The following is a 22,101-nucleotide window of genomic DNA, read 5'->3' on the forward strand; positions in this document are numbered from 1 at the left end:
ATCTTCTCCTCTGACGCTGTGGCTTCACCAGGACTTTGCATGAGGCATCATGGGATCCCACCAGCCCCAGCAGAGCACCCTGCTCCCTGCTTCTCCCCTCCAAGCCAGGGGCAATGTTGGCAGATGGCACATCTCAGACAGGGCAGCGTGTGGGCAGAGAGCAGGTAGTGTACTGGCAGACAGCATGGCCATCACCCAGGCACGGTGGGCAGGCAGGGAGCTGGGGGCACCCACTCCAGCTTTGGGCTGCAAGCAGGGGGTTGGGAAAGGCGTGTGTTTCCCTTTAAGAGGCAGGCCCTGGAGCTGCTTCCTCTCAGCCCTGCAAGAGCCCTAAACACAGTGCATCTGCCTGCAGCCTTCCCGCACGCTGCCTGCAGCCTGCTTGCACCCAGCAGTGAGTAGGGCTTAGCCCCGGGGCTGGGGAGGGCTGGCACCCTGGGGTGGTGGGCACCCTGATGGCCGTGGGGGGCAGGGAGGGATGGCATCACCGTGGAGGCTGTCAGGCATCACCGTTGAAGGTGCCAGGCATTGCTGTGGTGGGTGCTGCAGCACGACGAGGCTGCCAAGCCCCCTGGCATGTCATTGCAATGCTGAACTCTAGGGGATGGTTAGGCACTAGGGGAACGGGGTGGGGCAGGGCTGGTGCCCCCCAAACCAAAGTGCAAAGCAGTCGGTGCCTCGAGCCTGCCCTGCCGTGTGTGGGCAGCACGTGGGGATGTGCCTGCTGGGATCTGGTGCCGCTATGCCATGTGCCACTGGGTACCCGGCACTGTGCTGGCTGTCGAGAGAGCGTACCCTGTGCCCTCCAGCACCATCTCCTCGTGTCTCGATGGGTGGCAAATGTGGGCTGTGAGCAGTGAGCAGTGGCACTGACCACAGAGGAGAACCCCGGAGCAAACAGCCCGTGATGAGTGGCTGGCTGCACACCCCAGTCCCTGGAGACCACCATGCTACCCATATCGGACCTTGCCAGGGGTGAGCACCCGCTCTTCCACAGCCCCTTAGCATGGGGCACCTTTGCAGGCACTGATAAACATTGTCTGCCCAGGGGGCACAGATGTCAGGTTACTCCCAGGCTTGGCAGGGGGCTGCCGAAGGCTCGCCGGGTGCCGGGCCCCCTCTGCCGGCTCCGGCAAAGCTCGCAAGCTGGCAACACCCGCGGCGAGCCACCCTGGGTGTGCCCCACGCAGGGCACTACTCGGAGTGCCCAGAGCTCAGGCCAGCGCGGGTCTCTGGTGCCGTGGGGCAGCCGGGCGTCCCCCCCACCCCCAGGACATGATTTGGGAGCGATATGTGTTGCACGGGAGCAGACTCAGCCGTGCCTGTGGCACAAAGCAGCAGCCCCGGGTGGGAGCTGGAGGTCTCTGGCCAAGCCAGCTGGGTGCCACCGGGCTTTGTCCGATGGTGGGGCAGTGGACGCAGCCCTGAGCTCTCTCCTCCCCTCCCCTGCACGGCTGCACGCTCGGCTGCCTCTGTAAACCAAGCCCGCAGCTTACAGCGGGACATGGCCACTTCTCTCCCTCCTGCACCCCCTAGGTGATGTTTTCCCAGTGCTCCCTGTTCAATGGACGCTCTGGTATCCCATTTTCCCCCAGCTCCCCACTCCCTGGCTTGGTCTCAGCCCCTCACTCCAGGTCAGGAGTTCTGCAAGTCTCAAGGGGTGGCAGTGATGAATGGTGCACAGTGTGACCCAAGTGGGAGGATGAGAACGGAGGGGATTGGGAGCCCTGGTTGCGGGGCAGGTCTGGGGACAAGGCTCAGGTTGCCTGCACCTCCCCCGCAGGCAGGGAAGGTGTCCTGCCAGCTCTTCCCACCTCTCTCTTTGCGGCCTTGCGATGGGGTCTGCTTGGCATCACATGCCAGACAGCTCTGGGGTGCTCTTACTCATTTTGGGTTGTTACCACAGTCCCTTCCCCCTTTGCAGCCCAGCCTTCAGCCTTGCTTCCCAGCCATGTTGCTGCTCCCACTGCTCCTGGAGGTCATCCTGCTGCGGCTGGGCAGCAGCTCCCACCCCTTCTACAATGGCTTCTACTACAACAACATCATGAATGACAAAGGCAACGGGCAGGATAAAGGTACATGGGGGCTTGGCAGGGCTGGTGGAAAGCAGGGACTGGCAGGTTAGTGCAAGGAGTTGGAGTCTCCTTTGTCTCTGGAAGGTGGTGGGGGCCCATCTATAAGAGGGAACATGGGGCTCTGGGGAACAGGTGTGGTTGCTCCAGGGATGCTCGGGTGATGCTCATGGAATCAGGGAGGTGGTGGGGGCAACGTCCCTGGAGGTGTTTAAAAAGAGACTGGATGAGGCACTTAGTGCCATGCTTTAATTGATTAGATAGGGTTGGGTGATTGGTTGGACTTGGTGATCTCGGAGGTCTCTTCCAACCTGGTTGATTCTGGGTGATTCTGTGTGAATGTTTAGGCATAAGAGGAGGTTGTTGGAGGGAGGAAGCTGAGTGACTTCAGGGAGTTTTGAGGAGGCTACCCAGCTCTGGACCCTGACCTATGCTTCATGCTTTCCCTCTCTGTGCCTGGTAGATTACTTCAATGGGGCCAAACTAGTGGTGGAAACCCCCAGAGACCCCATCTACAGTTCCAGTGGTGCCAACGTCACCCTGCCTTGCCACTACCGCTACGAGCCTGACCTGGAAGCCAAGCGCAAGATCCGCATCAAGTGGTCCAAGCTGCGAGACGACTACACCAAGGAGCAGGACGTGCTGGTGGCCATTGGCAAGACCTCCGTGGCCTTTGGGGACTTCCGGGGTCGTGCTCAGCTGCTGCAGGCTGGCACGCGCCAGGCCTCGCTGGTGGTCAGTGACGTGCGCCTGCAGGATGATGGCAAATACCGCTGTGAGGTCATCGATGGGCTGGAGGATGAGAGCAGTGTGGTGGAGCTCCAGCTGCAAGGTGAGGGCATGGCAGGGCCTGCCTGACCCCTGCACCAAGCCAACAAGTCTGGCCTTCCCCTGGCAACCCTTCCTTGGGGCAGGTACAGGGCTGAGGGGGTTGACAAGCCCACTCCAGGGCAGAAAGGGGATGGGATGCTTGGTATGACAGTGGTGGCTTGGGGCTGTGGAGTCTGAGCAGTGAGTGGGCCCAGAGTGGTCTGCCCAGCTGGGATATTGGGGAATGTTGTTGTGAAGTCAGAGTTGGAATGACCCTGTGGCTGCAGTATTTCCTGTCTCTGCTCACTCATCTTCCCTCTTTGCTGCATCATGTGCAGCCACCCCCTCGCCTCCCAGCTCCACATGTCCTCATGCCTCTTGTGTGACTGATCCTCATGGCCTTGGTGACTGCTCCAAGCCCTTGTGCTCACATGCAGTGAGGGACCTGACTCAGCCCTGGCTCCACTGACAAGCTTAGGGCTGGGGAAATGTCCCTCTTGCTGTGCTCCTGCCCACACCCTTGGCCCCCAAGCACTGCTTTCCACGATGGCTTGTCCCCATCAGTCCATGTATCTGCCACGGTTGTGGCAGTCCATTCATCCCTGTGACAGTGGTCTGTCCATCCTTGGGATGGTAGTCAGTATGCCCTGTGGTCGTGGCTGTGAGGCTGTCTTTCTGTCCCGGTTCCTGCAGCCCGTGCAGCCCCGTGACGATGGTCTGTCCATCCTTTCAGGGGTGGTCCATGTCTCTTTGGGAATGATCTCTGCATGTCCCTAGGACCGTGGTCCATACGACCCTCTGTTGGTCATTCCTGCATCCCCGAGTGCGCGGGTGTTGTCCCCACGAGGGTGGTCCGTATGTCCCCAGGACCACGCTTCTGTGTCCCTGTGCCACCAGATGTCGCTGGCAACTCGCCGCTGGCGCCTGCGTGCCCAGAGCAGCCCCATCCCTGCATGCCTGAGTCTCGGGCTGTGCCTCGGACCCTGGGGTGGTCCCTGTCCCAGAGCCTGAATTTCAGACGGATTGGGCACCTCTGCAGCTCCTTGCCGGGGTGGACTCGGGGTGGGTGGGCTGCTGCGGAGCTGGCTGAGTCCCCGGTCTGCCCCCAGGCATCGTGTTCCCCTACCAGCCTCCCCACGGGCAGTACAGGCTCAACTTCCACGAAGCCGAGCGAGTGTGCCAGGATCAAGGCGCCATCCTCGCCACCTTCCACCAGCTCTTCCAGGCCTGGAGCGAGGGACTGGACTGGTGCAACGCAGGGTGGCTGGCGGACGGCACGGTGCAGTACCCCATCCGCCTGCCCCGGAAGCCCTGCGGGGGGCTGCACCTCGCCCCGGGCATCCGCAGCTACGGCCCCCGCCACCGACACCTGCACCGCTTCGATGCCTTCTGCTTCTCCTCTGCGCTCAGAGGTGGGTGCTGGGATAGCGGCCGGGGAGCGGGGAAGATGCTGCGCTCCAGTGGCGACATCCCATGTACCCTGCTTGGGTGGGGAAGCCCCAGGCAGGGATGCTCCAGATAGGGATGCTCCGGATGATGCTCGGCACTGACGCTTCCCTCTCTCCCCTAGGAGAGGTTTTCTACCTGGAGCGCCCCGAGGGGATGACGCTGGAGGAGGCCAAGCAGAGCTGCCAGGACGCAGGGGCTGAGATTGCCCGCGTGGGGCACCTCTACTCCGCCTGGAAGTTCCTGGGGCTGGACCGCTGCGATGCTGGCTGGCTGGCAGATGGCAGTGTCCGCTACCCCATCATCAAGCCCCGGGCCAACTGCGGCCCTGAAGAGCCTGGTGTCCGCAGCTTTGGTTTCCCCAGCAAGGGAAAGTTTGGGGTCTTCTGCTACAAGGAGAGATAACGAGCTGGGAGAGCATCTTCTTGGCCAGAGGATATTCAAGCCTGATGGTGCCTGGTGTTGGGTGTTTCCCAGAGCTGTTTGGGGGGTCACTAGGGGGGAGGTGGGTTGGGGGAGAGGCTTCTTTTCATTTTATTTTGTTTCCTTCCTTTACATTTTCCACACCTCGCTCAGCAGCTGGCACACAGAGCTGCTCGGGACAGCTGCCAGCTGGGGCAGTGTGGGACCATCCCTGACACGGGATGTGTGTGAGGATGATCCCCGTGGTCTGCTGCCAAGCTGCTTGGCCCCTGCCACCCTGTGGGTGGGGGCCCCTTCCCACAGTGGCAGCATGTTACAGACACCCACCTGCTCTTCCAGCTTGCAGGGTGCAAGTCAAGTGAGGCTGAATTTGGCTAGAGGCAGAGACTGGGGCCTTTTGTTGTACCCTGGCTCCTGTTCCAGCCCTGTCTCCATCCCACTGATAGATGCCATTGTGCCTGTCCCAGTGGGAGCACTAGTGCCTTATCTCCATGTGCTCCTTGCCTGGACACCACTTGAACTCTGGTGCCTTCTTCAAGCATTCAGTTGTGAAAAGATGTATTTTTCCTGGACCTCATCTAATAAACCAGTGGAGAGAGCCCTGGAGTGACGTGGCTGTGTCTCCTCTGTCCCAGCATGAGAAAGGGGTCTGCCAAGGAAAGGATTTGGGGATTCCTGGCTTGGACATCCAGCACTGGCATATCCTTGACTGCGTGTTCTTGTCACCACTGTCTCTACCCAAGCTCCTGCAAGCTGCTAATGCTCCCTTGTTAATGAGTATTAATTAACCCCCTGGGTGTCAGGACTGGAAGCTGGCAGGTGAAGCCGTTTCTGCTGGTGATGGGTGTAAGGCACATGGGTTAACCCCTTCCAGGGTGAGAGACGAACAGAGTCATGTCCTACCTCAAGGTCCTTCTTCATTTGAGGGCTTGGGGCACTGCCCCACACAACCCAGGCTGCTAGCTGGGGCTGAGAAGATCCCATGTAGCCTGGAGCACCCTATTCGGACTCCCCCTTTCTTCCAGGCTGCCTTGCGTGGAAGATCCCACTCACCCCAGGCAGACACCTCCCCTTCCCACAAAATAACCAACACTGACAGCATGCCCTCTTCCGCTTTCACTCTCTTTATTATTTGTCATTCTTTCACAATAGGATATGTTCCAAAATATAAATAGGTGCAGGGAACGCTGGTGCCCCGCACGGTCCCCTGGAAAGAGCACATCGGCCCAGGACGGGCGCTGAGCTGCATGGAGGGGGGGTGGTGGGGAGCAGAGAGGGGCTGCATCCCCCAGCACCCACATCCTGGGGCTCAGCATCTCATTACCTTCCTCCTCCCACAACTCCTTCCACCACAGCCCCCTTGGCCCTCCCCACCCACCCCCAACACCATGCAGCAGGAGGAGGAGGATTCTGGAAAAGACCAACAAAACAAAACCAAAACCAAAAAACAACCCCAAAACAAAAAAAAAAAAACCCAACCCAAAAGGTGCTGTGCACCCTGGAGATTAAATAACAGAAATAATTACATTGTTCATGGATAAAATCAGGAAAAAAAAATAATAATCATCTTTATTATTTAACTTAACCCCCTGTCCTCTGCAAACCCACCCCCCTCCCTCTCCCCAAAGGCATGAAGATAATTGGAACTGGACTGTTAGTAAAAATGCTGAGATCTAATTTGCTTTGCTTTGGTGCTTGGAAAATAAAAATAATTAAAAAAAAAATCCCAAACATTTTTTTTTTAATATATATACACAAAGGTGGGTTTGTCTTTAATAGAATTTGTTTTTTTCTTTCCTTATATGACCAAAAAAAAAGAAACCAACCCAAAACAAACAAACAAACAAACAAAAACCAAAACAAAACAAAAAAAAAAAGGCAAGAAGAAGAAGAAGAAGAGGAAGAGGAAATTGACTCTGTTAATATAAGTGTTCTGTTAAAACTCTCTTGCTTGCTTTCCCCTCGGTCTCTCCGGCCCCTCTCTAATGGGTGGATCTGTGCACGGCTCTGCTGCTGGGTCTCGACCGGCTCCTGGGGCTCCTCTTGTATAGCCTGCGCTGGTAGTTGGAGGCTGTGGGAGAGGCAGGAGAAGAAAAGGCACCTTGTTAGCTGGAGCTGGGACAGAGGCGCTGCTTGTCCACGCTGGCCGCCCTAGTCCCCGGCTCCCTGGACAAACACGGGAAGCCGCAGGTGGAGCCCCGGCGCCAGCCCGCCTGCTCCCGCTCAATCGGCCCTTCAGTGCCCTCTTCCCCCCGCGGCCCCGCAGCTGGGTTTTGCTTCACCCTGTGGTGAAGGTGTCCGCTGCCTACTGGGAGCCTGGGCAAAAGCATCCTCCCTGCGGATGCTTGTCCCACCCGCCCCCTGTGGTCAGCCAGAAGGACAGCTCTGCTAATGGGGTGGGCATCTTGTCTGTCTTGCCTGCTGGCCAGCCAGTCCCTCCTTCATCCCCTGGGACAGAGAGGGAACTATCCATCAGCAGTGAGATGTGATCAGGGCACAGGAGAAACAGGGGAAACAGCCCTGGCTGGCTGGCAGAGACAAGGCTTTTGCCTGATGTTTGCTGCAAGTCTCCTTTGAAGCTGGCACCACCCCAGTGTGCTAACTGCAGGAGAGTGTTGATGGAAGCAGCAAAAGCTGGTTTGGAACAGTCTAGGTCTCTTGATTACTGGTGGTTCCTGCTGGGAGCAGCCTGCAGCTCTCCAGGTCCATGGCAAAACCAAGGGTACCAGCAGCTTGGTACCAGCAGCTTGGTCACCAGTCAGACACCTCCTCCATTCCTCCCCCTTCCATCTCCTTCCTGGGGTGGAGGTTTGTCCTGTATCAACTTCCCTGGCTGTGGGACTGTTGCTTTAGCAGGAATTGCCCAGCTGGACCAGAACCTGGCAGGCAGGCCACTGGACAGATGTGATTTCGCTGAGGCTGATGAAATTACTGGGAAGCTGCAGGCAAGCAGGGATGGGACAGGGGTGTAGGCAGGCCTGGGAGTGGGCTGGGACACCACTGGGAGAAGGCTGTCTGTCATCAGCTGGAGGCTTTCAGCTGCAGAAGGGTCAGGAACCCAGCCCTGTCCCTTGCCTTACCTCTGCTGCAAGGCTCCTCTCTGCTCCCAGAACAGGGCAATGCCAGGGAAGGGCTGGGGGGAACCACAGCTCCCCCCTCCTCTCTGCTGATGCAGGTGGTGCCAAAACACCCTTCCTGAAGCCATTTCTTTCTCTTTCCTTTCTTTAAGTAGCCTGGGCCCTTGGTAAGCTCATATTGCTCTTTCCTGGCTCTGGAGCTGCCCCTACCTTCCCTAGGTGGAGGAGCCTCCTGGGCAGCAAGTGCCTGGGCTACCCTCCAGCCTGCCCTCCTGGTCCACACCTGCCCAGCTACTGTGGTCTGTCATGAGGGAGTCAAAGGGTCCCTTGATGGCTACTTCTGCTTGGCTCAGAGCTAAACACTGCACCCCAAGGGGATGCCCCCCTCCTTCCCAGCTCCTTCTGCCAGCTGCAGGGGTGCTCCAGCCCTGACCCAGAGAGAAAGGGCCCCAGACGTACGGCTGGTGCAGGATATCCTTGGCTGCTCCCACTGCCCGCTGGGCTGGCAGCGGATGGTGGGCACATGGCGCTGGAGGTAGCCTTGGTCGCACTGGTACCGCACCAGGGAGTTTATTTCGTAGCGGTCCTTCCTCTGGCCAAAGGTCCTGGCGTTCTCCACCACGGGGGGCTCCCCACAGGCCACTGCAGGAGATGGGCAGAGAAATGGAGAGCTCCAGGAGTGCTGCCTGGCTGGGTGGGAAGCTCACACCCAAGCAGCTCCTGCCTGGCATGGGCTGGGCATTCACAGCCTCGTCATTCCTTTTCTCCCATGTGTAAAACCTTGAATCCCTTTGAGATTGCCTCTGCACACAAAGTTTAGGGGCATGGGGATATGGATATTCTGTGATGGGCCTTGAAATTCAGCAGTGATCTGCCTCAGGCCTTCATTCTTGGCTCCTGGAGAGGCAGAGAGAGAGCTGGACATCACAACAGCTGCTTGTGGAGCTGGGGTATGGGAGCAAAGCTGCAGCCAGGGTATGGCTGGGCATGAAGATGTGAGAGCTTGTCCTTGGGGGCTTATTTATTTGTTTTCAAGCCCTTGGGAAGCTTTCTCCCAGAGCCCCTGCCACCTGGCCGTTCTACTGCCAGCTCCTTCCACCTCTTTTGCCCACCCTCTGCAGTGATGAACCCCACGTTCACAGGCACTGGGGGTTCCCCTCCAGCTCCACAGTCACCACCCGAGCCTCCCACCCTTGCTGGCTCGGTGCAGGCTGCTGACCTGTTCCTTTCTTGCAGGTGAAAGGGAGGTGATAGTTGCAGGGGACATCGTTCCATTCGCCTCGCTCGTGCCAGATCATCACGACACAGTCCTCACCCGCCGCGAAGAAGTTATCCGGCTGGTTGGGCCTCCAGTTCTCAAATTGCTGTGGAGAGAGGACAGCCCTTTGCCTAAGGTTCAGACCAACCCTCTCCTGCTCCTTCCTTCACTCTTGCTGCTGCCTTGCCCTTCATCACCTTCAGCAGCAGACACCGTGGTTTGCCAGCACTGCTGCTACAGCAGTTCTCTCTACTGTGATGATTTGCTAGAGGCTTGGAAACCTCACCAGCCCTACCAAGTTTTGGGCTGCCTCTAGTCAGTGCCTAACCCAAGCACTCAGCACTTAAACCACTGTGCTCTTTCCACCTGAGGGGAAGCTCCTTGCCCCCAAACGCCAGTGTCTGCCCATGGCCTGGGCTGCAGTCTCACCATGGAGTGCCCATCGGACCAGCGGAAGTCGTTCTCCACAGCTTTGTCATTGAGGCCAATCCACTGGTAGTCCTGTGCATGACCTGAAAGAGCCACAGAGGAGGGAGAAGGTGGGACAGGGTTCCTCAGTGTCTTTTTGGAAGCATTTCTTTGCCATCCCAACTGCCTCTGGCCCTAGAGCCTCTGAGTCATTAGGCTCCTTCTCGGCCACTAGCCCCTGGTTGTCCTTATTTCTCTGTGCTGTGTTTGTCCATCTCCCTCTGCACTCAGTGTGCCATGAGCATGGATCCACCACCTGCATTGGCAGGGGTCACTGAGCTGGCTGCATCAAGTGAACCTGAACAGTGAAGATCTGTCCTAGCTGAGAAAGGGCTCTCCTGTCTCATGGCTGGACAGTTCTTCCTCTCCTGCTCAAGGGTGAGGCCTCATTAAGAAACCTCTGGGGGGGAAATTGTGGATTTTACATCATTTTGGACAACTCTGCCCATAGGCTCTAGTGAACAAACCCCTTCATAGTCTCAGACTGGCCTCAGCACTCACTGTTCACAAATTCTTGCTCCTCTGGGGTGATAATACTGCTCAGGTGGGCTTGATGCTGTCGACATCTGTTTTCTGCATCCATCCAAGTCTCCCTCTCTTCAAAGTGTCTGTAGCAGTGGCCTTGGAACTTGATCCAACCTTCCTCACAGTTTTCCAGGTCTGAAACACACAAAGGATGGATAAAAAAAGAGTTGGTACATGGGTCTGGAGGCCTTCCAATTCACCTCTTAGCAGCTCATGCTCTCATAGCATGGGACAACACATGGTCACTTTCAGTAAAAAGCAAACCCTGATGCTGCTGCCTGTGGGACATCCCAGGGAAGGTTATCAGAGGGCATCCAAGACACAGGCAGAGAGGGCAGGCTCTGTTGGAGACCCTCTGTCTGCAGTAAGGTGACCAATGCTACCAACAAACCTACTCCTGACAAATTCCATCCCCCTGTCATGTTCCTGGATCCCATTTTTGAGGAACAAGCAGGAATCCTTCTCTTCCTGCTTGTGCTGGCTTGTAGAGTTTCACTCCTTTGGAAGGAAACTGGAAAACCTGGATGCAGATGCCCAGGATCAAGAGATATGCGTTGAAAATGAGAGAGAGAAGGCAAACTCAGGTTCCAGAGGTTGCATCAGTTGTTGTGGTTCTGGGACTCTGGAGGAGAAGCAAGCCTAGCAAGATGGGATCAAAGAGATGGAGGTGGGAACTTGCCATGGTGGAGAGAGAAAATGAAATCTAAAGGAAAAAGCTTGGAAGCTGCTAAGGAAGCACAAAAATTTCTCAACTTTTCAGAACATCTTTTACCACTTGAAAAACACTGAAGAGTTAACCCCATTCATTGAAAACAAAACCCAAACCAGCATTAGGCCACAGATGAGGGGGAGCAGAGGCAAATGGAGAAACCACGAGAGAAGACCTTCAGCCACTTGCATGCAGTGCAGCACCACACATCTGCTCCACGTGGCTGAAGGAAACAGAAAATGAAATGTGCTTAAGTTCAGCCCTTCAGATGCTTCATCTACCACCCTTTCCCTGGCACTTGATGTTCCTGGAATCGTGGACTTTTCCTGAGTCCTCATGCCTCCCTCCTTTTCCAGTTAGTTTTTCCATACTCAGTTCCTTTCTTCTTTGTTAAACTTGGTAGGCCAAAGCCCTCATCACCTTCAATCACAGTCTTTGCTCCTACTCCACTCTTCTGGTGTTCTTCCAGCTGGAGATTGCAGACACTTCATAGAGATTGGAAGAGCTGGTTGGTAGTTGAGGCATTAGAAATATCTTCTACCTTCTCCAACAGGTGATCTGGAAGCAGCTGAAGCTCTAAGGATTCTTGGTCTTTGCAGGCAGATCATGTGCACGAGGTGAGCAGAGAACATCCTTGGTCTTTTGAGACTTAAGACATTTTTTTCCAGCAGCTTGAACTCCACCTCATGAAATCACAGCCTAGGGATGGAACAGCATATGGCACAGAACCCAAGCAGGATGTTTCCTAGGCTGCTGTGGTGACAAGGAGTGGCTGTGTGCATAGATGGCAGAGCTCACCTACAGTGTCCTGCTGTTCATGGAAATCAACAGAAAGGATGGTCCTCCTCATGGGAATAATGAAGATTTACATCCCTCACTGCATCTGGGACACTGCCTTCATCTTGCATCTCCCAGGCCATAGCCCCCAAGGCATCATGAGCAAGAGAAGAAATTAATTCTGGCTTGAACCATGTAAGATCATAAGGAGCTGCAGGGTAGAAAGCCTCTTGTAGGATTACAGGGATCTTCAAGAACAGGTAGCAGGGATGAGTAAATCAGGGACTGATTAGTTTATGGTAGGAAAGGGATGTTAAGACAGCAAAATTCCTGCTCAGAGCTTCTGCCCTGTGATCCTGAGCCTTCTTCCTATGGTCTACTTCATATGTTCATATCGGGGAGCAGAAAGAGAGATGCAGAGAAAGAGAAGATCTGATATATTATTCCTTGTGCCAAAGTGAAGAGGACACTGCAACCTGTTTGAGCTTCCTCTCAGGTAGCTGATAGAGGTCTGGGCTCTCATCAGCTTAAAGAAAAAAAACCCAACAATTTTAAACTCTCTTTGTTTCCTTGCAAAACCAAAAAAGAGATATTTGTGCAGGCCAGAGTACCTCATTTTGATGGAAAAAACAGGTCAGTTGGTGTTGTCTCAAAGATGTAGATTCCCTGCCACAGGAAGGCATGTTGGAGGTGTGACAAAAATGCCATGTTGTGTCAAATGGGTGGAGATGCCTGGAGTGAATGAGGCTCCTCTCAGCTGCATCTCTACAGACAGAAACACAATCACTTCTCGTGGCTCACTTGAAGCATCCTTCCATGGAATTCCAGTCTAGCAGAGAAAGTTTGCCTGGGCTGAAGATGTAATCAGATATTTCCCTACTGTTCCAGATGAACAGGAAGACCTTTGACCCCAATAGACAGCAACTTCTCTGATGGCCATTGTCATGATCTGTCAATGGAGCACCACTAGAGGAACTTAAAGAAGATGAAGACGACTCCTGCTTAGGAGTCTTGGAGGATGTTGCTGTGATCCAAATTAAAGTATCGAAGCAAAGTCTCAAAGCTCTTCTCTCCTTTAAGCTCTATCAGAGCTTAGCTAACTGAGGTGAGGACAGGACTGGTGGGAGCTCTTGGGATGGGCTTTTTACTGGGAGTAGGGTGGGCAGAAGGTGGTGCAGCAGTTAGTAGGATTAGCTGAAGCCAGGCAGGCTGTGCCCATCTGACACAGGTCCCCTCCATAGCTGGGAAGGCACAAGCATCTGAAAGGGTCACCAATGCTGCCATCCACGCAGGTAGCTCCACTCAGACAGGGGCTTGAGTGGCACTCATCAGTGTCTGCAAGAAATCAAGGGCTTCCATTAGGCCTCTGGGCTCTGTCTCTGCCTGATGCATCAAACATGCAAACTTATGCCTGTGTCTCCACCAGCTACAGCTCTATGAGGGTGAACGTGGGGTTCTCCTAAGGGAAGGAATCATCCTGCAATAGGTCTCTGTGGACTGTCCGCCTTCCTGGTTGCCAGTGCTCACTCCTAGCTTCTTCCTAACCATGATTTAGATGATGTTCTGGGGCAAGAAATCTCTCCTCAGTGAAGAGGAACAAAGTGCAGAGAAGGAAAGAAGTGGGTTCCAAGGTGCTTCAGGTGTACTCAAGCTTTTCCCTCTGAGGATCCAAGGCCTAGCCATGGGTGCCTCCTCCTTGGTGAAGAACACTGCAGTGCAGGGCCATTTCCTCAAGACCTGTCCCCACTATGAGCTCTCTTGCTTGGGATGGGGAAGAAGCTACTACATCTTCAGCTGTGGACTCCATCTCGGTGCAGGAAACTACACTTAGTTTCCCATCTGCGTAGAACTGCTCTTAAGATCCTTTTTGCTTTTCTGGAGGTGAGAAGAGAAGAATATGGGAAGAATTTGTCCCTCAGCTTCCCAGGGTTTCTCAACTTGCTAATTAGCACAAGCCTGGGCAGTAAATGCAATTATTTGGTAGCACTTGCATCCCTTGTTGTCTTGGGGCAGAAGGAAGCAAGCATAGATGCTCTGAAGAAGGCTGCAAGCAGCCAGTTTGTATCTAGATATTGTAAAATCCAGCTTGTGCTGGAAGAAAAAGCTCTTCTGCCAGTATCTCTCCAGACTGAGCCTTAATCCTGCTCATTGAGCTTTGGAATCAGAAGAATCATCCTTCAGAATGGAAGGAATTCAGAAATGTTCAGCTCAAAGCCAAGGAGGAAGCTAAGGGAGAAAGTGAGAGCATGTCCATGCAGGCGGGGTTAAAGGATGCCTGGTTAGATCCTCATCTGAGACACTTCTCCTTTCCACCCTCAGAAGAAGCTTTAAAGGTGCTGACTGACACTCCATGGCTGCTCTTGTGGATGAGGAGGGTTAGTGAGGAAGCTTTCAAAGATGGACAAACATGCTGGCTGTGGAAATACAGCAGCAGAGCAGCGGCTCCCCAGAGTCTGTGTTCATCTCCTGACTGGGTTATATTTGGTCAGATATTGTCTCCAGCTGCTCGTGTCCCCAGGTGCATGTGGCTGTCTAGCCACTCAGTGAAAAGTTGACTTGTTGACTTGTTCTGTCACGTTCCTAAGTGATGGAGAAAATTCCTTCTGAGCTTGGATGGTAAACCCATTCATGCTCTGGAGCATGAAGATTGTCATCTTCATTCTAGGCTGCACCCTTGCCAGCCATGCACTTATTCCTCAGCTGGCTGGTGACCCTCTGACTCCAGTTTTGCAGTTCTTCTCTGACAGGAGGCATTTTTCCCCTCTGGCTTGCCCTTCTCTTGAATGCTTTCTGGATTTCTTTGGTTGTTCAACACGAAGATGATTCCTGTTGCCATGACACTAATAAACACTTAGGGATTTTCCAGAACAAAATGGTGCTCTCAGCCTGATAGAAGAGCTCAACTTGGCTGACTGTTGCTTATTAGTTACACATGGAGCTCCTCGAAGATAGAGAGCATAAAGGAAAAGGAGGAAGCCTGAGGGGTCTTTACAACTCTAGAAGCATTTTGAGTTTCCCAGCAGCTGTGGCAGCAGAAGTCCATGTTGGTTGCAGGGGGCTCCAGCTGGAGGAAAGGTAAGGAAAGGTTCTCCTTTGTCCCTTCAGCTCCATGAAGTGGACAGCAGGCTGCAGCAGTGGGAACAAAGCACACACGAGGGCTAAAGCAGAACATTCAGCAGGGAAAAAGGAGTCTTCAGAATGATTAGCAGGGCATGAAAAGTCTTCAGATGTCTTCAGCCATGTGGACTAAAACTTGGGGTGTCTGAGATATTTTTCGAGATGCAGGAGACCTGCTTTAAGTTGCTATCCCTGGAGGAGGAGGGAGCAGGGACACACATACAAAGCCATTGAAACAAATTTCCTGCTGGAGAAGAACTCTGGAAGAGAATTTCCGCTTACAGGTGTTGTATATAATATGATTTCACATATTATGGGTGTTGTAACCCCCAGATCTCTGGATACACTCTGTGTGTCATATCTTTCTATACATATACATATATATTTTATACACATGACACTTAGAGAAAGGCTGTGGACTTCTAGGTAGTGTTGCAAAACCAGACAACAAACACAAGTGAGACACAGACAGGTCTTTCTTCCCAGAATCATGCTGCAAATGGCTGGAGAGAAGATGTTTTAAACACAAGATGATAAAAAATATCAAATTCCCTCTCAGTCTGTTGGGCTCTTGGGGCAGTGACCTTATCATAGATCACAGAATGGCTCAGGTTGGAAGGGACCTCAGAGGTCATCTGCTCCAACCTCCCCACCATGGGCAGGGACACCTCTCAACTAGACTCAGCTGCTCAGGAACTCATCCAGACTGGCCTTGAACACCCACAGGGAGGAAGGAGGCAGCCACAACCTCCCAGGGCAGCCTATTCCAGCGTCTCACCACCCTCCTACTGAAGAACCTCTTCCTCAGCTCCAGTCCAACCCTGCTCTCCCCCAGCTTCAAACCATTCCCCCTTGTCCTGTCTCTAGATATCCTCCTGAAAAGTCCCTCTGCAGCCTTCCTGCAGGATCCCTTCTGGATGTAGGATCCCTTCAGGAGTGCAATCACTTCACCAAGCTGGTATCAGGAGGCTCAGACATATCTAGCAAGTTCAAGGCTGTGCTGCTGATTCTGGTCCTCCCCAAAAATCTGTTATCTTGGAGGCCTTTTGCAGTAGTAAGTTCTAAATGGCACAACTGGCAGGGATGTTTCCTGTGGGAACCCTGGTGAGTCAGTTTGGGTGTTCCTGGGGTCACATCTAAGCCATAGGCTTTATGACAGTTGAGACCTGCAGTAGGAAAAACCCAAACAGAATCCCATTCATCACAAAACACTTGGCTCTTGCCTTCATATCCTTTTCTATCCCACAAAGGCCTCCACTTCCAGAGAGCTGAGAGCTAGCTGGAGGTGAGTAAAGCACTGCACACCTCTCCAGCCAGCTGCAAAGCCTGCAGCATGCTGGGTGCTGCTCAGCAAGGAGCCAGTGCCTGCTCCACATCTCCAGCCAGCTGCAAAGCCTGCAGCATGCTGGGTGCTGCTCAGCAAGGAGCCAGTGCCTGCTCCACATCTCCAGCCAGCTGCAAAGCCTGCAGCATGCTGGGTGCTGCTCAGCAAGGAGCCAGTGCCTGTTCCACAGCCCCAGCTGCCAGGCACCTTGCCACTCAGGGATCTTGCACAGAGGCAAGCTATTTATTTGCTTGGCTGAGCAGGCATTCACTGAGCCAGCTCTGCTTTGGAGATGCAGCTCAAGTGCTTATCAAGCCAGTGAGAAGACAACACTCCAGCTATTATTACCCAGAGCTAAACAAAGGACTGTGGCATGAAATGCAGAACAGAGGCAGCCCTCACTTTTCCAGAGCTGCAGCTCTAAAACAAAGGCAGAGGGAGAATATGCCTCCCGGTGCCAAGAAGAGGAAGCTCATTTAGAACATATTATTAACTCTCCTCTGGAGGATAATGCAAAATTAGCAGCTCTTTAGAAGACAATTTGTACTGCAGTTAACGTCACCCAGCAGTTGCAAAAGATTATTCAAATCTGCTGTCACAACAGGTCCTGGTTTTTTGCTACTAACAGGATCCAAGGTCTAACATCTAGATCTTATTATTATTATTTTTTTAATAATAAAACAACAACAACAAATCAGATGTAAACAACATCTTGCATCTGGAAGATGCAAACTGTTGGCTGGAGAAAGCAAGGGGAGTCACAGAGCTACACTGCAAACTTTGAGTTTGTTTTCTTTCTAAGGTTTCTTGGATGTTGCCAGACATGCTGGAGTCAGGCAGAACTGTTTTCTTGTGGTGCTGGAGTCAGGCAGAACTGTTTTCTTGTGGTGCTGGAGTCAGCCAGAACTGTTTTCTTGTGGTGCTGGAGTCAGCCAGAACTGTTTTCTTGTGGTGCTGGAGTCAGGCAGAACTGTTTTCTTGTGGTGCAGCTGAACACACCATAAATACCCTCTCAGTGCCTTTGAAAACAAATTGCTGTGCTAGATCACAGAAACTGGGAAGAGGAGTCCTTTAGATATGAAAAGCAGCAGGTCATAGAATCACAGAATGGTAGGGGTTGGAAGGCACTTCCAGAGATTGTCGAGTCCAGCCCCTTTGCCAGAGCAGGATCACCCAGGGCAGGTCACACAGGAACACATCCAGGTGAATTTTGAAATTCTCAAGAGAAGGAGACTCCACAGACTCTCTGGGCAGCCTGCTCCAGGGCTCCACCACCCTCACAGAAGTGTCTCCTCATGTTGAGGTGGAACCTCCTGTGTTCCACCTTGTACCTGTTGGTCCTTGTCCTGTCACTGGGCACCACTGAAAAGAGCCTGGCACCTTCATCCTGACACCCACCCCTCAGATATTGATAGGCACTGATCCCCTCTCAGCCTTCCCTTCTCCACAGTAACCAGCCCCAGGGTTCTCAGTCTGTGTTCAAAGGAGAGATGGGTGCTGGTTTTGCACAGAAAGCAAAGGGCAGGCAAAAGTAACCACTCAATGCCAGGGGTGAGAAGGAAATGCTGTTAAAATCTTTCAGCCCAGGCTAAGAAGGCAACACCAGCCACAATGCAAAGCCTTTTGGGATCAGCACAGGCATGCACTGCTTCCATGGCAGCCTGTCTGGAAGGTGAGCAAGGAACCATGAGATAAGGTCAGCTCTGTGCTGAAAGCATCTCCTAAGGAGAAGCAGCTTGTGAACGGAGAGGATGGCACCCAAACCCTGAACAAGCTGCCTGGTTTTCCTGTGCACTAGGAGTAAAATTCCTGGCTTTGTTCTGGTTCTGCAGGCAGGTACAGGTAAGACAGAAAGGAAAGGTGTGTTCAGAATGTCCAACAGCTTCTGCTGTGCCCCTCACTCTTTCTTCCCATGCCTCCTTGTAAGTGCAATTATCCAAACAGGGACTCAGAGACCAGCCAGATAATTATCTTTCAGAGACTGAGGGGAAAAAAAATAATAATCCAGGTACAAATTAAATTTGCCTCTCAGAGACTCCTGGGAAGTTTGGGCTGTCAATTTGACAGCTCAAACAGCAAAGGAAATCAGCAGAGCAGTTGTAGAGTGACTCCTACAAGAAAAGAAAAGGAGGAGTTGGGGGAAAAATGTTCTCTCCCCTTTGAAGTAAAACGCTGGCATTGAACGTCACACAGCCAGCCAGTGACTTACCAGGAGCAATTAAGTCATTAAAATAATTAATTACAATAATTAAACCAAAGCCTCCATGCAGCAGGAGGGGCAGATATTGCTGCAGCCTTAAAAAGCTGTGTTCGTCTAGAGAACAGCAAGCCTCCAGGGGAACCTCTCGATCTGCTGGGACCTTCCATTTGTCCACCAGTCTCATGGAAGGAAAGCTGAAGAAACTTGGACTTCTCTGCCTCCAAAATATTTGGTGTAGAACTGAACTGACATGTGCAGAACACTGCTCCAGGACTGCCTCATCAGAGAAAGGTTTTAATTAAGCTAATACACTTCTGATGCAAAATCGGCAGAAGTTTTGGGCTCCTCAGTTCAGGAGAGACAGGGATCTGCTGGAGAGAGTCCAATGGAAGCTATGAGGATGACTGGGGGACTGGAACATCTCTGGAGGTCCCTTCCAACCCCTGACATTCTGTGGTATATCCAGGACACATCAAATCATCTGACCAGCCACAAAGAGTCTGTGCTTTTGCTTGTTTCTTGCTTGTTCCATCCCCTTCTTGAGCCCATACTCTTCATTCCACACTAGATGAAATGTAATGAATCAGGGGAATGTTTTCTAGACACATTTTTATCTTCTGCTCTGATCTTCTCTGGACCAGCAAAACTCTATCCCTTTGACTCCCAGAGTGTGAAGAATGAATGAGGAAAGCCCATCAAGACCTTTCCTCATTTGGATTCTAACCTTCAACCACATCAGGGCCACAGGCAGGAGATTTTATGAACTCTTTTCACCACAGACAAGCAAAACCTACCACAAAGAGCTGCCATTTCAGCACATTTCTCTTTTTTTCCCCTACCCAAAATAGGTGAAGTTTCAAAGCCCTTGACTCCTCAGAGTGCTCCAAACCACAGCCTTTCACTGAAATGCCAGCATTGGGATTTTTTTGGGGGGGCTAATAATTATTTATCTTCAAAGGTTACCAAAAGCAAAAAGAATTCCTGAGTTGACAAAACTCTGGATGAAGAGGCCAAGCCTATGGACAATTCTTCAAGCTTGTTGGGGCTCCTGTCCTCATGGAAGGATCAAACTGCTGACTAAAACCATGTGCATGTGTAGCCTTCAATAGGGTTAAATACTACAAACCACTGGCACTCCAAGTGTTAATCTTTGGTCTTTTTGTGCTCCTGGCTCTGGCTTTTAAAGAGGCTGCAGCAGAGCAGAGCAAAATATCATTCTTCTTAAATCATCCCACTAAAAAGCCTGCTGGATCTAACTGGAACCTCTTAATGACAGAACAAGAGGGCAACAACCACACCTCCCTGCTCCTCAGCCTAAGCTCCTGCCTCCAACTGAGCTGACTTCGCCCATGTTTAATGTTAGCCAGAATTAAAGGCACTTCATGGGCAGCCCTTAAGCCTTACAGACCCTGAGCACAGCACAAGGCACAGCTATCAGAGCTGAGCTTTTTACAAGAGCTCAATTTCAAGAGGCAACCACAACATGGAAAACAGCGTTTTGGGTTCCAGCCTGTGGTTCTTTCTTGTAGGCTTTCCATGTTTCCAATCTCAAGAGCATTGTAAAGAATAACAACCCCAAAAAGGGAAATCTGGGATTATTTTTTCCTTATTTCTTTTTCCTTTCTTCTTCTTACTTTGTCATCACTTTGCTCTAACTCTCTAGAAGAAGTTTGCCTTGTTGGAGAGGTGTTGAAAGCTCATGATCAATACACTTTCTTGCCTCTTGGATGAGTTTCCTTCCCAGAATCACAGAATAATCTGGCTGGAAGAGACCTCCAAGCTCATCCAGTCCAACCCTTGACCCAGTACTGCAGGGTCAGCACTAAACCATGTCCCTAAGTAACAGCTCCACAGATGCTTCAACACCCCCAGGGATGGGGACTCCAGCACTGCCCTGGGCAGTCTGTTCCAATATTTGAGAACAATTTCAGTGAAGAAATATTTCCTAACATCCAGCCTGAACCTCCCCTGGTGCAGCTTTCCTCTGGTCCTGTTGCTTGACATCAAGGAGCAGAAGCTGCCCCCTCCTTGATCCAACCTCCCTTCAGGGAGCTGTAGAGGGCAATGAGGTCTCCCTCAGCCTCCTCTTCTCCAGCCTGCACACCCCCAGCTCCCTCAGCCCCTCCTCGTGGGCCAGGTGCTCCAGGCCCTTCTCCAGCCTCTTTGCCTTACTCTGGACAGGCTCCAGCCCCTCAATGTCCTTCTTGGAGCGAGGGGCCCAGAACTGCACACAACACTTGAGGTGTGGCCTCCCCAGTGCTGAGCACAGGGGGATGGTCACCTCTGTATCCCTGCTGGCCACAGCATTTCTAATCCAAGCCAGGATGCCATTGGCTTTCCTGGGCACCCTGCTGGCTCCTGTTCAGTAAAATGTCAACCAGCACTCCCAGGCTGCTCTCCAAGCTGCAGCTTTCCAAGCACACATCCCCAAAGTCTGTAGCTTACCATTGGATGCAGGACCTGGCACTTTGCCTTGTTGGACTTCATACAATTAGCCTTGGCCCATGGGTCTGTCCTGTCCAGACCCTGCTGTAAAGCTTCCCTACCCTCTAGCAGATGGACACAGCCACCAGGCTTGGTGTCACCTGCAGACTTACTGAGGGTCCTTCAGACCCTGGCCAGGACTGCATTTAACCCTGGGAGGATGCTGTAGTAAGGAAGCTTGTCAATAAAAAGAGAAGCTTTACCCTAGAACATGTTCCCTGGTAGGAGCACCAGCCACACGTCTGCTCAAACCCATCTGTAGCTTATGAAGAGTCTGCAAATTGAACTTCATGTGGTGGTCTCTTTGCCCTCCCTGTCACCTGCTAAGAAACTCCAGCTGCTGCATTGGCATCTCTGTGCCTTGCAAATATGCAGCTTGTCCCACTTTCAGAAGAGCTCTCAAGCTTCTTCACACATGAGCTGCTGAACACATGGTTTGCTTTCAGAATACTTCCCAGGAATGTTGGCTAACAAATGCTCCAAAGAATCTGGCAGTCACCTTGTGGGGAACTTATAAAAGAAAAGGCAGTGAAAGAAAACCTCACTTTGAGCCCATTTTTTTCCTCCTAATTTGAGTGTTTTGTTGCTTTTGGTGTTTGTTTGTTTTTAACTCTTGAGTCTCACTCCCTAGTTTCTTTCTCTCCCCTCAGTCCTGCCTTTGCTGGTTTGGTTTTGCCTCCAAGCATGGATGTGGCAGTGGGCACAGTCCAAAACCAGGCCCCATTGGGTGGGCAAGGAGGGCATTTGGGTGAGTCCTGAAGCACTCTGCCAAGCTCTGGCCATGGTGCCAAGCTGGCAGTGCACTGTGGGAACCACCTCTCTGACGTGCCCTCACCCACTCTTGCATCACCTGCTGGGCAGCTGCTCAGCACAGCCTGGACCTCCAGGGTGCTCTGAGCAGGACTGAACAAAGGTTTGTGATTACCTGTTTGCTCAGAGGGAGAGAAGTGACGCAGGGAGGAAGGCAGTGACTCATCTGAAACACTTTGGGGATGGAAATGATAGAAACCAGGCTGAGCTTCACAAAGCCCTGCACTTACAGACTCTTACTGAACCCAGAGCTGCCTACACTGAATGGTGCAGATTAACCAAAGAGAAGCAGTTCAGGAGGTAATGTGGGAAGAGTGTAGAAGAAACATTACTTTGGAGAGAGGGGACTGAGCAAATCTCTTGGAATATACATTTCATACCACTCTTAAGCTACGTGTCCTACACGGACGTGTGGTCCATTGAGAACTGAGCACAAGAAGAACCTTCATTCACCAGCACAAGCACTGATGCTTTTAAAGCTGGGCCTGTCCTCAGGGGCATGCTCCTGATTGCAGCAAAGTGACAGCAAGACATGGCCAGGCATATCACAGCAGCATAGAATGGTTGGAAGGGACCTTAAAGATCATCCAGTTCCAACTCC

General features: G+C 52.5%; 2 protein-coding genes across 2 annotated transcripts in view; one reads left to right on the plus strand and one right to left on the minus strand.

Annotated features, from left to right (window-relative positions):
- Positions 1–1,951: 1,951 nt before the first annotated feature.
- HAPLN3 (hyaluronan and proteoglycan link protein 3) lies at positions 1,952–4,733 on the plus strand. Its single transcript, XM_054388053.1, has 4 exons — positions 1,952–2,075; positions 2,536–2,904; positions 3,992–4,294; positions 4,453–4,733. Exons 1-4 carry the CDS (start codon positions 1,952–1,954, stop codon positions 4,731–4,733), a joined length of 1,077 nt encoding a protein of 358 aa, XP_054244028.1.
- Positions 4,734–6,733: 2,000 nt separating this feature from the next.
- Positions 6,734–22,101, minus strand: part of ACAN (aggrecan) — a 32,998-nt gene continuing 17,630 nt past the window's right edge. Inside the window, exons 13-18 of the mRNA XM_054387891.1 lie at positions 12,781–12,900; positions 10,056–10,214; positions 9,516–9,598; positions 9,048–9,192; positions 8,288–8,470; positions 6,734–6,822 (exon numbers count right to left, since the gene is read on the minus strand). Coding sequence (XP_054243866.1) covers positions 6,734–6,822; positions 8,288–8,470; positions 9,048–9,192; positions 9,516–9,598; positions 10,056–10,214; positions 12,781–12,900 — 779 coding nt within the window. The remainder of the gene's footprint in view (positions 6,823–8,287; positions 8,471–9,047; positions 9,193–9,515; positions 9,599–10,055; positions 10,215–12,780; positions 12,901–22,101) is intronic.

Source organism: Indicator indicator, chromosome 16, assembly GCF_027791375.1.
Source record: "Indicator indicator isolate 239-I01 chromosome 16, UM_Iind_1.1, whole genome shotgun sequence".
NCBI classification, from domain to species: domain Eukaryota; kingdom Metazoa; phylum Chordata; class Aves; order Piciformes; family Indicatoridae; genus Indicator; species Indicator indicator.

Excerpts from the sequence above, each read along its gene's own strand:
- HAPLN3 (XM_054388053.1), top strand. The coding sequence starts at position 1,952 with ATGTTGCTGCTCCCACTGCTCCTGGAGGTCATCCTGCTGCGGCTGGGC. Across the intron at positions 2,905-3,991 it reads GGTGGAGCTCCAGCTGCAAG|GCATCGTGTTCCCCTACCAG; the intron begins GTGAGGGCATGG and ends GTCTGCCCCCAG. Across the intron at positions 4,295-4,452 it reads CTTCTCCTCTGCGCTCAGAG|GAGAGGTTTTCTACCTGGAG; the intron begins GTGGGTGCTGGG and ends TCTCTCCCCTAG.